General features: G+C 40.3%; 1 protein-coding gene across 1 annotated transcript in view; it reads left to right on the forward strand.

Moving 5' to 3' along the window:
- Window positions 1-18,269, forward strand: part of cnot6l (CCR4-NOT transcription complex, subunit 6-like) — a 34,997-nt gene that overhangs the window by 6,750 nt on the left and 9,978 nt on the right. The window contains exons 3-10 of the mRNA XM_024263538.2: window positions 4,935-5,121; window positions 5,910-5,995; window positions 6,082-6,171; window positions 6,314-6,382; window positions 8,085-8,242; window positions 11,085-11,239; window positions 11,349-11,500; window positions 14,705-14,932. Coding sequence (XP_024119306.1) covers window positions 4,935-5,121; window positions 5,910-5,995; window positions 6,082-6,171; window positions 6,314-6,382; window positions 8,085-8,242; window positions 11,085-11,239; window positions 11,349-11,500; window positions 14,705-14,932 — 1,125 coding nt within the window. The remainder of the gene's footprint in view (window positions 1-4,934; window positions 5,122-5,909; window positions 5,996-6,081; window positions 6,172-6,313; window positions 6,383-8,084; window positions 8,243-11,084; window positions 11,240-11,348; window positions 11,501-14,704; window positions 14,933-18,269) is intronic.

Genomic DNA, 18,269 nt, shown 5'->3' on the forward strand with positions numbered 1-18,269 from the left:
TTAAACTCCTGATTTTAAAGCGCGTCTTCTCTCCCTCACACTCTGTGGGTCTGTCGGTATCAAACAGCGCAGCTGCGGAAAAACAATCCAGTCGGACCGAACCATTTTCAGGAGGAGGGGTGGGTCCGGTGACGACGTTTCCAAAACAAAATATATAAACATCGTTACCTTGACATTAAAAATAAAAGTATTAGCGATTATATATTGGTTATTGGTTTACTGAAATAATGTTTTCTGTTGTGTCCTTTTGTCATCATTCGGGGCCTCCGTCCCCCTCGCTCTCAGTCTGGGCTCCTAGAATCAGCTGCTCCGTAAGAAGAGGAAGCGCGGCTCTTCCGGGGGTTTCTCCCGTGTTATTTAACACGAAAGTTTATCGCAATAGTCTCATTTCACTATCGAAAAAAAGTAATATCGCAATAACGATAATTATCGTTTTATCGCCCAGCCCTAGTGTATATGTAATTTTTCCACTTTAACGATTTCATATATAGTGTCTAACCAGTTATCTAATGTTGGTGGGGCTTGGTTCTTCCACTTTCTTGTTATAGTTTTTTACTTGCAGCTAGAAGAACCTGCAGCAACTTTTTATCTGTCCTTTGATCTAGAGCTGTAACATGGCCCAGTTAACGGTTAACAAAATCAAATGGAATCTGGGTCTCAAACACAGATTTGAACAAGTTATGAACATCTCTCCAATATGTGTTCAACTCAGGACAGTCTCAAAACACATGATAATGACCCGGTGCCATGGAACCACATCGCCTCCAACACTCCCGGTTTACATCTAAAAATGCATTTTCAATATGTCTGAAAAAATGTCATTCACAAGCACCAGCTCAAATAGCTTTTTTGAACATTGAAATTGTGCTTTCATTATAATATTGCACAAAGAAATAGTTGAAATCGTGTTGCAACCTTGTTTGTTTTTAAATCAGAAGTACTGCATTTGTCGTATGTTGTACTAACTGCAACACGATTGGATACATCAGAATAAAATATCCTGAATATTTCTAAAAAAAATCCCAACTATTAAATAAAAAATAAAATTAAATAAAAAAACAAGTGGGTGTGCCTTTTGCTTTTTTATTTTTGGTTACATTATGAGACAGCACCTGAGTAACTTATTAGTTTATTATGTGATGTTGCTTTTGTTGCATTCAAAATGAAATGCTTTTACTTTTTCATTAGTTTGCTATCTATAGTGATTTAAATTTTCCTCAACAGGACATCATAATTCTTCATTTCCACCTCCAGTAACTTGTTCACATTTCATATTGACATTTGGCGGAACAGAAAGTAAGCCAGGAATTATTGCAACTTTTTGATTTCACCGCTGCAACCTTTTTACTTTCCTACGTTGCGCTAGGGCTGGGCGATAAAACGATAATTATCGTTATTGCGATATTACTTTTTTTCGATAGTGAAATGAGTCTATTGCGATAAACTTTCGTTTTAAATGAACACGGGAGAAACCCCCGGAAGAGCCGCGCTTCTTCTTCTTACGGAGCAGCTGATTCTAGGAGCCCAGACTGAGAGGGGGGGGCACGAAGGCCCCGAATGATGACAAAAGGACACAACAGAAAACATTATTTCAGTAAACCAATAACCAATATATAATCGCTAATACTTTTATTTTTAATGTCAAGGTAACAATGTTTATATATTTTGTTTTGGAAACATCGTCACCGGACCCCCCTCCTCTAAACTGAAAATGGTTCGGTCCGACGGGATTATTCTTCAGCTGTTTGTTACCGACAGATCCACAGAGTGTGAGGGAGAGAAGACACGCTTTAAAATCAAGAGTTTAAAACCTGATTTAGAGGAGAACCTCCATGAAAAAAGAAAAAGGAGACAGTCTGTCTATTGCCGCGCGTCACGTGTCACGCGGGGCTGAAAGAGGAGAGAAGGAGAAACTGCTCGTGCTCGTAACAGCCGCGCGCAGGGGGGCGGGGACTCGATTGTGGTTCTGGAGTTGAGATGAGTTTGAGGGTTTTGTTAAAATATTGACCAAAAGCTTTTGTATAGAGCTTCAAATTAGAACAATTTGTTGTTTTATTGTGTATCAAAAATGAATTTGTTAGTTACATTTGTGCCGTTTATGCTCATTTCTTAATGAGGTGATCTAATAATAGTAAAATAAACTTGTTTTTAACGACTCCTGACATGACACTAAATTAAGAGATCTTATGTGTTTGATCAATCCTCCAACATGTACACATGTCAGATGACTGAGTGAAATGATGATTAAATCTATTATCAGAACTGTTTATTTTAAGTTTACATTTTATTATCTTCTGCTGCACAGCAGTACCTATAGTTTATGTTCAGAAGAAATGAGAAAATAATATATAAATAACTGCAATATATTTGCTGCTTTAGAACAATGTTTTTAAGAATTAATTTTAATTTGAAAGGAACTTGTATGTACTGCAGTCAGATTAAAATAAATCAGAAATTCTGTACAGCCTATTGAAAACATACCACCGTTATGGTTTAACTGTTGTGTACATTATGTATATGTACAATATTTATTAGAAATATTTAAATGTTCCTCACAGTTAGTTTTAATACTACAGTTAATACAAAAAATAATGAAAGTTTAATTTGAACTAACTAAGATTTAAGGGGGGGCAAAGTTGCAATACAGATTACTTTGATTATTTGATTATTTGATTTATATAGTTTTCAATATCGTTATCGCACAAAATGAAAAAAACGATATCGCAAAATGAAAATTCCCATATCGCCCAGCCCTACGTTGCGCATGAATTTAAATCCCCTGTTCACGAAGACTGACGCTGGGAGTAAAGTACATTGTTTTAGTAAATAAAAAAAAAAGCCACGCATTTATATCAGTGGCCGGGGTCACAGTCACAGCGCTGCGTGAATGGACCATTTCCTTGTGACGTGATGGGGGATCAAAGATCCTTGTAAGTAGAGAGGCTCACTCTTTACTAAACTGAAAAATGCAAACAGACGACAGATCAGGTGTGTATTTTTGTCGTACCTTGGCGTGCCAATGTGCCCTAGGTTGCCGACCTCTGGTCTAAAGCATGGGTGCCCAAATTTAGCTCGCCAAGTCTCGGAAGCAGAAACCCACTGATTCTCTGCGATGTTCCAAACCTCTATGGCTGTAATATACTCTTGGCCTCTGGGTGGCGCTGTTAGCACTTTCTTTGCCTGCAGCTATGGGTGAAACTATGCGTGTCATGCATAATCCGTGATCCGTTATCCGGCTCAGGCCACACTCATACCGCGGATCACCCCTCCTCCTCCCCTGCTGCGTTCCTCTCGTGAGCATTATTGAAATCAATTCTGTCCACACCGATTACTATTGGCATCATATCCATGTACTGTACGCTGTCTTTGTTTTAACATGCATCAAAGGTGCTTTGAGGAGCCTTGAAGAGCTGAATAAAAGCATCAGTGCACGTCACCATGTCTGGGTTCAGATGTCCCGCTGAGGGGCATTAGCTGTCCCGCAGATGCTGCTGTTACAGCAGGGGTGCGCACACTTTTTCGCTCCAAGGGCCAAAATCTAAATGGGATCCCGGTCCATGGGCCAAATCCAATATTTTTTTTGCATGACAGGAAGTAAAAAAAAAAGAAAATAAAGAATATGGTTTAATATATTTATTTTGATTCTGTATTCATTAAGGTAACAGACATTTCTTTTTTTGTATTAATTGTTGTATTAAAACTAACTGTGGGAACATTTAAGTAATTCAAATGATTATTACCATCCGCTGGTACATGTGCAGGTGAGGCGCTGCCATACCCGCTTTTCCAAGCAATTTCTGAAACCTTTGGCTTGCCGTACTGCCTTCCACTGACCTCACGTTCCTGCAACGCAGGGGTCCCCAAACTACAGCACGGGGTCCGGATCCGACCCGCCTCCACATTTGGCCCAGCCCCCAAAGCATGTTACCGTTTCATGCGCACATGAGGGAGAGCCAGAGCGCAGCAGGTGTAACAATGACCACCAACATCAACACAAAAACTTAAAAAATGAGAGACCCTGAAAAAAGAACAAGAACTGGAACCATTTCAGTGATATTGATAAAAGGAAGACAGAATTTAGATTCTGATAGAAAAGAATTTCAAACAGACCAGACTTTACAATCAACCAGTGCAGACACCCAAGAACAACTTTCTCCAGAACAGATCAGATCATTACTGACAGAAGAAACCAGATCGGATTCACAAAGATGAGATATTTGCTTTTTCTAAATTCCAACCTTTACCATGATTAGTTTTTCTTATTTTTTTTCTTTTTGTTTTGCACATTATAATTAGTATTTTGGGTTGTGGTTTTAGTGTTTTGTGTTGGTTCACTTTAAAAATTGAATAGTAAATAATTGTTTTTTTGCTTTTATCGTTTGTACATTTTACCTGGGAGATAAATAAAATCTTCAACATATTTTACACTTATAAATATAAATATCATTTTACATTAGCTGCTCATTTAGTGCATACGTTTACATAATTATTGATAAGTTAAATAAAACAACAAAATGACCTCAAGAGCCAAAAGATCCAGATGACTAAGAAGATCTCTGAGTGTGGAGCTGAAGCTCTCCAACGTCTCAAAAGACGATTCCTGATTTAGTGGTTTAATTTTTGGATTGGATTTGGATTTATTTTCTCTATGAAGATTACAGATTGTTAAAATATGGTTGTGTGTGGCTTTCTGGAAAAACAATAGTTTACGTTTAGACATACACTGTGATTGTTACACTTGTTCTGTAACCGACCCCAGCCCCCTGTCAGAGAAGAAAGCAGTTAGTGGCACTCACAATAACAAGTTTGAGGACCCCTGGTCTACACCACACAAAAGAACATGGGTTTAAAGAGCATGGTCACATAACTCTGAAGACTGAGCAGTGAAAGTACTGTGAGCTTCAGACTGAGCCTCGCTTGTGTTCTGTGATCAGGGCGGGTGAGGAGTCTGAGCAGCTCTCTTTGGGAGCTAACCCACCTGACGGCGCTGCACATCAACGATAACAACCTGACTCGCATTCCGCCTGACATTGCCAAGCTGCCCAACCTGGTCTACCTGAACCTATCATCCAATAAGCTCCGGAGTCTGCCCTCTGAACTGGGCAACATGGTTTCTCTCAGGTACACATCTGATTCACACACAAGGCTGGAGAAGATGGAGGGTCATAGATGGCTGCTGCATTCTTGGTCCAAAAACCACAAGTTTACATCTTCAGGGTTAAGGGCTTCCCCGAAGAAAATGTCTCCAGCTTCCAGCTAATGTTATGCTTGTGCTTTTTTTTCCAAAATTGGATTTAAAGATGAATCACTTGTTCAGATGAAACAAGGTCTGTGGATAAAGACAAACCTCACATGCCCAGAGAGCCGGGGAGTGGGGATTGTTGTGTGGCCTGAAGACACAGAGTCTGTTTATGTGACGACAAAAACATGATAACCGGATACTGGGGTTGATCATATGGGATGATTCTTTTAATTAATTTAATTTAATTTATTTATTTGAAAGGGACAGGACAAAAACCATTGTTACAGTTCAAATGTAACCGATGCCGTGTCCACAGGCCATCTAGCTAACAGCTAATTTGCAGACCAGGTCCCTAAGAATAAACAAAAAGCAACAAACAACAGAGACCCAAACATCAACACACAACATATAATCCATATCAATCACAACAAAACACTTGCAAGAATGAAGGAAATGTATGAGTAGATGGGTGATATAGAGCTTGTGTTCAGGCATGTTAGACTCTGACTCACTACTACCACGATGACGGTGTTAATCTCACACAGAGCAGAGACCACTCTTAATGATTGATAAGCATCAGATCTCTGTAAATTTAGGGCTAAGTCATAACGTCCTCCCAGTCAAACAAGGACAGGTCGTTGACAGCTTCTCGTCTTTTCTCCGGCAGGGAATTACTCTTGAACAACAATCTTTTACGAGTTCTGCCTTATGAGCTTGGTAGGCTTTTCCAACTGCAAAATCTTGGCCTAAAAGGTAAGATTTAGATTTTACTGTTCTTTGGAAGCACAAAATTCAGTCGTGTCTAAGTGCCTGCTCATTAGGAATCGCCTGTTTCTCAGGGAATCCTTTGTCCCAGGACATCTTGAACTTGTACCAGGAATCTGACGGAACCAGGAAGCTTTTGAACTACATGCTGGACAATCTCGCAGGTAAATGACTCTCAGCTTCTCATAACTATGCTCTTTGTTAGAGATCATCCATGTGTGGTAAACCTGAACACAGCAGGTGTGACTTTCTTTGCTCCACTATCATGAACAAATCCAAACTTCTCACTCTGTATCTGATGTGCAGTTCACCCTGAGCAGCTTCCTCAAAGACCCTGGATCACCCTGAAGGAACGAGACCCAACCACCCCCTCAGGTGAGGTTTGTTGCCCTGTACAGCTTACAATGAGCAGCTACATGCCCCAGTAAGGTTGCAGAGAAGAGACCAGTGCTATTTTTTAGAAAGAAAGACAGAACTTTCCTGGGTGTGATCTGATGTACTGATCTCTGGTTACAGATCCACACAGAAGAAAACACCTAAAGGAGTATTTAAAATCTGAAAAAGTTGAACCGTTCTATTATCAATCACACAGTTTCCCGGTGCGCAGAGGCTTACTACGTTTAGGAGAGGAGCTGAAAATGAAAATGCCTGAAGCCTCGCTGGCTGACTGATTCATGAAGTGGTTCAGATTGTCTCGAGAGCGGCATGAATCCCGCAGGCTCCATTCATAATGTGGGTGTTTGATAGGCTTGGGCGGTATTCAGATTTGAACCCTTCTGCTCTCTTTGAGGTCCAGATGACTCCACCCACATATTGATGTGTAATTCCTTTCATGACAAATGTGGACAAAGGTTAACAGGATTTTATGTCTGCCATGGACATTAGTGAAACTCAAAAATCAATGATAAAAAAAGTTCAGCGCACTGTCTTTGTGGGGTGCAGATGACCCCACTTTTAATGTAAACAAGCCAAGGAGAGCGGAAGGGTTAATACCATCAGTATTCCTCCACGTTTGACCTCAGTATACAGTATTAGGAACTTTCTTAGCATCACTTCAGTAGCATTACCAAACTCCTGCATTATCCTTCCACAAATCTGATCACAGTTGCAAAGAAAGACAGGTGTAGATATCCAATCTGTACTGGGGCCCGCTCCAAGAAGCCGGTTAAGCTGAACTCAGAATCAATCACTATGGTAACTGAGTCTGTGAACGAAACCTGGTCGGTAGCAGGTTTTCTTCAGGAAACTTAGAGTTCTCTGTGGTCTCCGCCCCTTCTTAAAGTGAAAGATGTTCAAATATGAGTTCCTCATTAACATTTAGAGAACATTCACATTAGAGACGTCACGTTTTCACCTCTCAGAAACCAGAATGACATGTTCATGTTCGGCCTACTTTCGCGAGGAGAGGAAGTAATGCATTTCCAATGGGGGACCTCAGTGCTCGCTCGGTCCATTATTTTTACAGTCTATGGCAAAAACTCTTTCTGTCTTTATCTGCACCAGCCTGTGTGTGTCTGAATCTGACACAAACCTCCTCATAGTTCCATGATCATGCTTAGGTTTTGTGAATTATCCAAAGTTTTCATACCTTGTCTAAGACCATTTCTAACTTTCAGCAGCAGAGATCCTTTTTCTTTCCCATATTATTGAAAATGCTGATCTACTGAATAATGTGGAACCTCCTTCTTTAGTAGTTTCTCCGTTAATTGAAGCAGGGTAGAGGATGTCATCACACCCTGAACGAGCATGTGTGACTTTATCATCTGATAAGCAGAACAGCAACTCTGAGGAAACTTAGAAATAGCATTAATAACGGAGTCCTTTATACAGTCTTTTTTTCCCACAAAACTGCTGGGTGCACCGGTGCAACCATGGTTTTTTTTTTAGGCACACCATTGGAAATCTGGTAAGACATGCAACTAAAATAGCCACACTCTAGAGCCCTGTATTACTGCCTAGTTTGAATTTTCACATAAGAAAGGAATAACAAAGTCAGGTGTCCATTCTTAGAAGTGTATTATAATGAAAGTTGTCTAAAACAAACTTGTGTTTCTCTTGTGTGTTATTCTCACTGCAGCTGTGTTCACAGTCATGTGCTACAATGTGCTGTGTGACAAATACGCCACGAGGCAGCTGTACGGTTACTGCCCCTCCTGGGCCTTGAACTGGGAGTACAGAAAGAAAGGCATCATGGAGGAAATCACTAACTGTGATGCCGACATCATCAGCCTTCAGGTGAGTGAAGGAATGATGGAGGAGTGAGAGGCTGCTCGTCCTAAAAGCTGTAAACCCTATGAGTGTGAACAGCTACAATCTTTGCCTTTAGCATAATCAAGAATCTCCATCAACACAGCTAACGTCTCTCTGTGGTCTGATAGTTCAGAGACCAGTCTGCTGTTAGTCTGGTGAGCGTTAGGGGTGTGCCAAAATATCCATCCATCCATCCATCCATCTTCCTCCGCTTCATCCGGGACCGGGTCGTGGGGGCAGCAGTCTAAGCAAAGATGCCCAGACTTCCCTCTCCCCGGCCACTTCCTCCAGCTCCTCTGGGGGGACCCTGAGGCGTTCCCAGGCCAGCCGAGAAACATAGTCTCTCCAGCGTGTCCTGGGTCTTCCCCGGGGCCTCTGCCCAGTGGGACATGCCCGGAACACCTCTCCAGGGAGGCGTCCAGGAGGCATCCGGACCAGATGCCCGAGCCACCTCAACTGGCTTCTCTCGATGCGGAGGAGAAGCGGCTCTACTCCGAGCTCTCTCCGGGTGACTGAGCTTCTCACCCTATCTCTAAGGGAGCGTCCAGCCACCCTCAGGAAAAAACTCATTTCAGCCGCTTGTAGTCGGGATCTCGTTCCAAAATATCGATAATGCAATATGTCGCTATATTTAGTCCTGCGATCAATTCTCGATGGGTTCTCACCAAGTATTGATATTATATTTTCATTTCAAGAGGCTGTTGTGCTGAGCGTCTGAGTCGCGCGGCGGAACTGTTGAGCAGCTGGGCGCGCTGCAACTGTCTCTTAATAGCGATGCACACACTTCATTCGGGAGAAGCACCGGCGAGATACAGGCTCTGTAGCGTGTGTGTAAAGCATGTCTACCTGTCAGCATTTATCCTCCACCTGTAGCAGAGGCAGCCGGTAAGAAGTGACTCTCTCTGAGTGCTAGAATGACCATGATCACTTATTTCCTGTTTGATCGGTGTCCTGTGGGAACTAGGCGTGTGCTTCGCAGTCAATTGTGTGTACTTCAGATCTTCTTCTTTTCCTTTCAGCTTTTCTCTTCAGGGGTCCCCACAGCGAATCAGTTTTCTCCATCTAAGCCTGTCTTCTGCATCCTCCACTCTAACACCAGCCACCTTCATGTCTTCATTCACTGCATCCATAAACCTCCTCTTTGGTCTTCCTCTAGACCTCTTTCCTGCAGCTCTAGACTCAGCATCCTTCTACCAATATATTCACTGTCTCTCCTCTGAACATGTCCAAACCATCTCAGTCTCACTATTGTGTACACTTCAGGTACCAGTCGGAATTTTTGTTTTCATGCACTTCCATGTTTAACTTGTTGGTGTACGGTGTAACTTTGGTAAATTTATGGTGTGAAGTTTTCAAATTAATGTAATTACTTTTTGCTAATGTTAATTTAAAGTCATTCTTAAATAAAAGATGTAGGATTTGATGTATGAACTTAAACAAAAATGTAATTAAAATAAAGTAAATTAATTCACTGTAAAATTAGGACGTATATAAATTATTATTGATTAAAGTTTTTTATTGCTATTCTGTAATAGAATTTGAATTAGTAAATATTTATTGCCATTATCATGTGTGTTTTAGGGTTTTTAACCTATTGACTACTGACTGACCACATGGAAAATAAACAAAGATTGGAAAAGTAGTCTGAGTAAATCATCCTTCATTTTTGGATGCTCAGCCCTTTTCAAGTGAGAGAAAAGTGCACAAAAAATTAGGTCAATTTTGAGAGAGGCTGTAAAACATTATATTCATCATCCTTTGGAGTGACGTTCTTTTAGAGGTAGATAGCTGTCGCCACTTGAATTATTTAATTTTTGTTCTGTTGTTTACAACAATTCTGCACTAAGTAGTGTCACTGCTGATCATGTTTACTATTGTTAACATTAAATTTGACAGATAATTCCAATTCAGTTGTTGTCAATGTTTGTCAAAGACATAGTATTACTGACTTCAGCAATGTTGCACAAAACTGTCTATATAATTTGTAGCACAAAATAAGAACAGTTGTTTATTATGATTGTGTTTAAGCTAAAAAAGATAAATAGGGATATATCCATCCATCTTCTTGGCCGCTTCTTCCCTGTCGGGGTCGCGGGGGTGCCGGGGCCTATCCCGGCTACTGATGGGCGAAGGCGGGGTTCACCCTGGACAGGTCGCCAGTCTGTCGCAGGGCAATAGGGATATATTTTCCCAAAAAACATGTTCTTCTATATAATGTTAGTTATTAGAGAGGATTTTTACCAACTATCGCAGTATCGCGATATTATTGATACCGTGAGCCATGTATCGCGTATCGTATCGTGAGGTACCCAGTGATTCCCAGCCCTAGTGAGCATGCAGCCCCATGAAACTCTGCTCAGATGAACTTAGTGCTCCCTACTAAAATATGTGAATGGTCTACAGCGACAAGGATATAGTCTGTGGCATCCATTAATTAATAGTTAACTGTGTCCTTTTTGAATTGGGATTTTCTTGATATTTTTGGCAAAACAGGAAGAGCAGGTCAGAAGACTGCACATCAGAAGAAGCAGCTTCAGGTTTTCAGTGGCGTTGTGTGGATGCAGCTCTTCCAGGCCCGCTGTTAAGGAATTTTTAAAAATCAGCTTTTACTTATGGACATGCTGATTCTCTCTTCTGTCCTTCATCCATGAGGCTGCTGAAGTCTGCCAGTGCTGCCACCTACTGGACACTTAGCTTACTTAAGTAAAATGTATGCAGTTTTCTGAAAGATATGTCTCCTCCGCTACATGAATATTTATCTGAATCAAAGTATTCCAAAGTGAACTTATTTAAAAAAAGAGCAATCCCTTTCTGTCTATGCCCACAGGAGGTGGAGACAGAGCAGTACTACACATTCTTCTTGGAAAATTTAAAGGCTCATGGCTATGACGGCTACTTCTGTCCCAAATCTCGTGCCAAACTGGTGTCTGAACAGGAGCGGAAGCACGTGGATGGCTGCGCAGTGTTCTTCAAGACACAAAAGTGAGTCTGTCCGTTGTGTTGTAAGAATTTAGGGCATGAAAATGTGATTTTTGAGTCGGATTTAAATAAACCAAACATTGGAAAAGTCTCTCTTTCAACGTTCCTGCAGGTTTACTCTAATTCAAAAACACACTGTGGAGTTCAATCAAGTGGCCATGGCCAACTCTGAGGGCTCGGAGGTCATGCTGAACAGAGTGATGACCAAAGACAACATTGGAGTGGCTGTTCTGCTGGAGGTTAACAAAGACCTGTTCTCTGCTGGTGAGAACTGACTGCTACTCCCTGCTCTTCTCTGAGGATTTTACTCCTCTGCACAGCTCAGTCCTCGCCATCTTGTCACCTGAGCTCAGATTTAGTTCAAACCTGTGTGAATGCAGACCATCCTAAGTTGGAAAAAGTTTTTAGCTCACAGTATTTCCACCAGGGCTGGGCAAGTACTTTTGCAGTGCATTTGCTGCATGCTCTTACAGCTGCTGCTAAACAACAACCTTGTTCTCTGATCAAATCCCACACATGAGGGAACTGAGGTCGTATAGAGAGTGTCTATTTGTCTCCCTATGTTGCACCTTGATTGCCTCCAAAGCATGATGGGCACAAGGAGAACACACTGTCAGCCGTCTGTGTGCAGGTATTGTAACTAATATATTTTGGAGCTGCCTTGTAGTTTAAAAACAAACCGTTTGAACTATGTTGAGTTTTGATCTAAAGGGCAGAGCCTGGGGAAGTCAGTCATCTGATTCAATATAATTTGATTTGATTCATTTTGAGCAATAATTGTTGATAATCGAAGAAAAATAATCACACAGATTTCTCAAACCTGTTCCAGAAATAAAGAAATGCATAGATTTAAAAAACAAACGCATACTCGAGCCGCATTTGATTCATTAAATATAGTCCTTATTAACTAAAGTCAAGTAGAGATTGTTTTATTGCCTGAAAAGAGGTGATCTTGTATAATCCCTCACATACTGAGGTCTTTCATTTTATGGTTTTACATAGTTTCCATTATCCGGTTCTGATCTGTAGGGGGCAGCAGATAGACAGTTTTTGACTATATTTTGAAGAATCAAACAAGTTTCCAATCTCTGCCAGTGACATTAATTTGTCCTCTGGTCTGACATTATTAATCCTTTTGAAGTTTATTTAATGTGTCAAAAATTGGGCAATGGCCAACGACAGCACTTTTAAAGACTCATTTATAGAGGACAGCAGACAAAGTTTATTTAGGGTTTGGTTACCCTTTGAGCTTTTAGTTTCATCCAAAGCCCCTTTTTCAAACTCTGAACATTCTTGTTCAATCTGAAATTGTTTGTGGGATAATTTGCATTGTCTCTTTTTTATTTGTTTGTTTATTTTGTAGTTTGTTTTTTGTTGTTCTTGTTCAAAAATAGGAATTAAAATTGAGTTGAGGTTGTCAATCCAAATCAGTAGGAAAAAACAAAATAAAAGCCTTCAATTATTTTTTTTTAAACTTTAAAGCATTTCAAAACCCATAGACTAATGTAATAGTGATAAGGGGCGCCGCTCAGTGGACGCTTCTGCAATGAGCCTTGAACTGTCTGTGCACTTCTCTCTGTTTGTCTTGTTCTTGGTTGTACTGAAAAACAATGAATTTTCCCCCGGGGGATTAATAAAGTATCTTGATTGATTGATTGATAGACACATAAACACACTCAAAACATTTGCTCCCTGAGGCCTATTTATAAAAGCAAAACACTAATGACCTCTTTGAACTCGAGATATTCCTATACATCAAAAACAGTCAGTTTTCTTGCTGAAACTCCTCCGTGAGAAGAGGGGTTTCTATTAGTCACCTGTAGTCTAAACCTAAATGAAGAGACTTACTTTGTTTTTTTTAGAAAATGAAATAGCATAAAGGCAATTCATACATGGGATGAACATGTTTTTGGAGTCGTCTAACTTTAAACTCTGAATATAACAGCTAGGCCTGTTTTTGTTTTGAAACAAGCCTTTTTCTCTGTATCTGCCTCGCCGAGCTAGCTCCTCTTTCCTGGCTGCCACTTTCACATCCGTGCTTTGTGAGAGACGGGTGGGATCATCTTACTCCGAACAATGGAAGCCCAAGGGAGCAGAGATGGGAAAATAGAATCTCCTTTTTCCCAAAAATACATCCGTCAGAACAAATTCAAATTAATCGATTAAATTGATTTCGTCATCTAGCTTTACATTATAGTAAACTAAACCTACCATGCCTTAATCCAAATGTTTTCTTTAAGCTCTATTATAGATCTATTCTTTTCTTTTTAAAACTTTTTTTAACAGTGAATGTCGATTCAATTTAATTCACAACTAAAGTCAGACAGATCGTAGGAATATAAATCGATCAAGTGATTAAGTTGATTCATTTATTGTTTCACAGTCGATATATCTGACTGTAAAACAATTTGTCACATTGGATGTTCTTATAACTGCTTATACATGCTTAGATTGAATGTAGCCATTTTTTCATATTTTTGATGAGTTTGTTCATACCGTATTTTCCAAACTATAAGTCCCTCCGGTACATAAGTCGCACTTTGAAGAAAAAAGTCCAACATTTATGAACAAATTTAACAAGCCTGACGTTAATTGTTGCATTTGACACCAAACGAGATTGATGAATTCCCTCTTTTGACATGTGTTAAATTTAGTGCTCAATGTTTGTCCAAAATGTGTTGGTAAACTAGACGCTCCCATTGCGTGTGGAGAAGCTATCTTTTAGCCTCGTCGTTACCTGATGGAGGATTTGACTGTGTTTCTTGTTAATACACGGAAGATACGGACAATATTGAGAGGTTAAGTTATTTATTTTGAAGAGCTCTAGAGCTCTAAAGCATCTATAATCATGTCTCCATGTCTGGGTTTTTCAGTCTTTTTCCTTTTCTTATGCGGCGATGGTTATCTTCTAGCCACCTGAATGACTGTTTTCAGCTGCTCTTCTGTCCAAGGAGAGTCCAAGGAGACAAAAATAAAAACAACAATAATATCTTGATGAAAATCTGAAGAACATCATAACATCCATGAGGAGAACGATCAGATTCTCAGCCATGTTTGTTTTGAACGGAACTTCTTCTGCGTTTCTGTCAGCAGCAAATACTGATGCACAAACCTACAGCGCCCTCTAGTGGTTGTTAGTGGAAAACAACCGCTAAAAGGCAACTGGTAGTGGAGAAAATAAAGAATATCTGAACCTATTGATGTCTAAAAAAAATCATAAATAAGTCGCGTCTGAGTGTAAGTCGCACCCCTTTCTAATGTATAGGAAAAAAATGCAACTTATGGTCCGGGAAATACAGTGATCTTTTTTTTAACTGTTAAATATGTTTCTGAAGTTGCCGTAGAAATGAAATGTTCTTATTTCTTGGGTTTTTTTTAAATGAACTCTGATCCTGATCAGACATTGACTTTGTTTCCCCCCTCTGGCTGCCTGCTTTCTTAAGATCTACACTCTTTCCTTTGCCTTAGGGTCAAAACCCCCACAGGAGAAGCAGCTGGTCCTGGTGGCCAATGCCCACATGCACTGGGACCCAGAGTACTCAGACGTGAAGCTGATACAGACCATGATGTTTCTGTCTGAGCTGAATAGTATTGCTGAGAGGGCCTCTAGTTCCTTGACTGCCAGCCTGCCAGCTTCTGACCTGTCCGCCATCCCCATCGTCCTCTGTGCTGACCTCAACTCGCTGCCTGACTCTGGTAAAGCCTCTGACAGACATGTTCATTCTCAGTTTGTGCGGTGGGTATTCTGCTGAACAAACAGCTGTGGCTGCATGTTCAGTCACAGTAAAAGCCTTTTGTTTGGCAGTGTACACAAGTGTTTGGCTCTTAAGTTTACATACCCTGAAAGAAATGATGAATTCTAGGCTAATTTTCAGAGAATATGGATGATAACACAAATATTTTTTCTCCTCATAGATAGTGATTTGGTGAACATCAGTGTTAAGTGAGGGATAATACCCGACGAAGTGTTCATTATGAGAAATTATCGCAGGACGCGGAGGCCTAAGCAGTCCGATGGCAAGCGTCAATCCATATTTAGTACTTTATTCTTGTCATGTCTTCGATTTAGATCGTTCTTACATAAAGCTGACTGATATGTGATGCGGCTTGTTGTCATGGTAACATGGCAACACGTCACAGAGCCAGAAGCCGACACAAAACTAAACTGACCAAAGTGTTGCACATTTGAAAGGAAGACATGGACAAATGTGTTTTTTTTTTGTTTTTTTTTTCATTTTTCTGAAGTTAAACCTTTAGTGAGCACCTACAACACAAACACAGCACACAATTAGCTTCTGTGTCAGTGTTTAATTTTATATCAGGTTCAGTATAGACCATTGATATATTTTACTGGATTGGCTCTTTCCTATTCGCTGCTATAGACATAGACGTGCGCACACAGGCGCCATTGTTATGCTTTGAGTCATGGCAGCAGAACGCTGCTGTTTCAATGGCGGACAGGCAGACATCAACCACAAAAATCGGGCTAGCTCCCTCATTTCTTAATCGATTTTCAAAAAATATGGCTCGAATAAAAGCTTAGATATCTGATAATATTTTATATTTCAATATTTATTATCTATAAAGATTAATCTGTAAATAGAGCAAGAATTGCACCTGCTTCTGTTACAGATGAGGCATTTCTGTCAAAATATCCATGATTTTTTTATTCTGCCTCTGAGCTAAAATCTGTATAACTGAGCTTGTAAATGCTTTGTCATCCAAGCCCAAAAAGGAGGGCGAAGAATGATGTTTAATGGCATGAATCACTGATAAAGTTTATGAACAAAGATTAACAAAGCCCTTTCCCTATTAAAAACGCCTCAAGGTACTAAAAAAAACCCTTTACGACATTTTCAAATGAATCTACAACTTTTATTTTGGATTAAATACATGGTAAATAAATTTCAATTGCATTCAAAATGTACCTTCAAATTAAGGCCAGATCTAGGCATGGGCAAGGTGGGGCCATGCCCCCCCCAAATTTCAGGACTGCCCCCCCAAACGTGATGCCATGCAAACAAGAAAAACAGAGTGCTTTCTGCTCTCTCTGGCTCCCATTCAAACTAGCTGCTAGTGCTGATTGGTAGATCCAAGGGAGGGCGTGGCCTCTCGCTTCACTCGGGTCCTCCTCTCTCACTCCGTCGCTCAGCGCACTCAGACTCAGCGGCAGAGACACGCGGTTCTCAGCAGCAGAGCTATTTGAATTTTCTGCTGTTTGTCGCTGAAATGACTCGATTAACCGTCATTTGAACTCCTTCTTGTCCTCATCTGTTGCTCTCTTTGTTGGAGTTCGGAGGAAAAAGCGAGAGTTGACAATGTTCAGGTTTGTGGTTGCTAAAGTTAACGCTGTTTGTAGCAGTGAAGCTAACAGTACCGGAGCATTAGCTGTGTTTGAGATGACTCGCCTGCATGTCGGTGAGACCAGGCAGCTACAGGCGGGGGATGAAGGCGGACAGTGGGACTGAATGAGAGCAGGAGGTTGGGGTCGTCTTTGACACTCCATTGAATTTTAATATGCCTCTCCTCCTTAGTATAAACTTTAATATATGTTTTATAATATATATATATTTTTTAACATTTGTCCGTGGACAACAGATAAAAAATAGCTGCTCGGTTAATTTAATGTCCATTGTCACAGAGAAATAAATAAAATTGAAATAAAGTTAACTTTTAAAGGCAACAATAACATATATTACAGATTATTTGAAATCTTGTTCATTTTTACATCAGTTATTTACTATTATGTAGCCTATTACTAAAAAACAAACTCATGTCTATAAAGAAAATACATTATCATATTTAAATAATCATCCTGATGTTGAATAATATTTAGTGTACTGAGTAATCGATTGATTGTTTATTTAAGACAGGGACAGCATATACTGATAAAACATTTAAAAATGCAGCTCACACTCAGGCCTTGTCCACACGTAGGCAGGTATCTGCTAAAACAAATATAAAAATATAATTCTATACGTTTTGCCCTATCATCCACACGAAACCGAAGATTTCAGTCACTGAAAACGGTGCTTTTGGAAAACTCCAGCTAAAGTGAAGATTTTGGAAAACTCCAGCCAAAGTGAAGATTTTGGAAAACTCCGGTTTTGCGTCTGCGTGTGGACATGAATATCCGGTGATTTACGTTTTTAAACGTCACTTTTTGCGACAATGTTTCCATTAAATCATCATTTTGCGATAAAGCACAAACCAACTCACGCGATAAGTCATTAAAAACACGACGATGAATGAGAACAAGTATTTTTTTATTTGATTCACTAAAAAAGGAGCATTGCGGTGACGTCACAGCTCTGTCTGGAGAGCGCGTGCCGCGCAGAGTCTATTGACAGTCTCAGGTGAGAAACCTGTCCAGCGGTTTTAAAAAAAAATAACCATTCTAACAAGTAAGCTGCTGGACCTTTTTCTGTCTAAAACACGACGAGATTCATTTAAGTTTCTGTCCCTGCACTCGCGCTTTTCCTCAAACGAGGCTTCAGCATCTTCAGACTCCAAGCTGCAGAAGTGCAGCTGCATATGAAGCTGTGAAGCTGTTAGATCTCTCCTGCCGCCCGCTGTGTTGCGTTCAGGACAGACACACAAGGAGGCGCATCTATTTCGAAAAAAAAGTGTTTCCAAAACAGTTTTGCGAAAAATGTCTGTTTCAATACGCCCCAAAAATCACCTCCTCCAAGCGCAAAAACCTTTTTTTCGAAAAATGCGAGTTTTTTTTCGAAATTGTGGTGTTTCCATTAGGAGGATTTATTATCGAAATTCCAATTAGCTAAATTTCAGAGTTAATGGAAACACTGTCAACTACTGTTCTGGCAAGCTCATAACCGCGTCCAAGAGCGCATGTATGCGGGGACGTGTGGATGGAATTATTTTTAAAACGATCATGTGTGGACGCAACACTTTTTGTAAAACGGAGGTCAGCAGATATGCGTTTGTAGAAATACCCGCCTAAGTGTGGACATGACCTAAGATTATAGCCTTTCAAGCTAATTTCCATCTTTAGTCCCTTTGAAAAAGTTAA

Source organism: Oryzias melastigma, unplaced genomic scaffold (assembly GCF_002922805.2).
Source record: "Oryzias melastigma strain HK-1 unplaced genomic scaffold, ASM292280v2 sc00263, whole genome shotgun sequence".
NCBI lineage: Eukaryota > Metazoa > Chordata > Actinopteri > Beloniformes > Adrianichthyidae > Oryzias > Oryzias melastigma.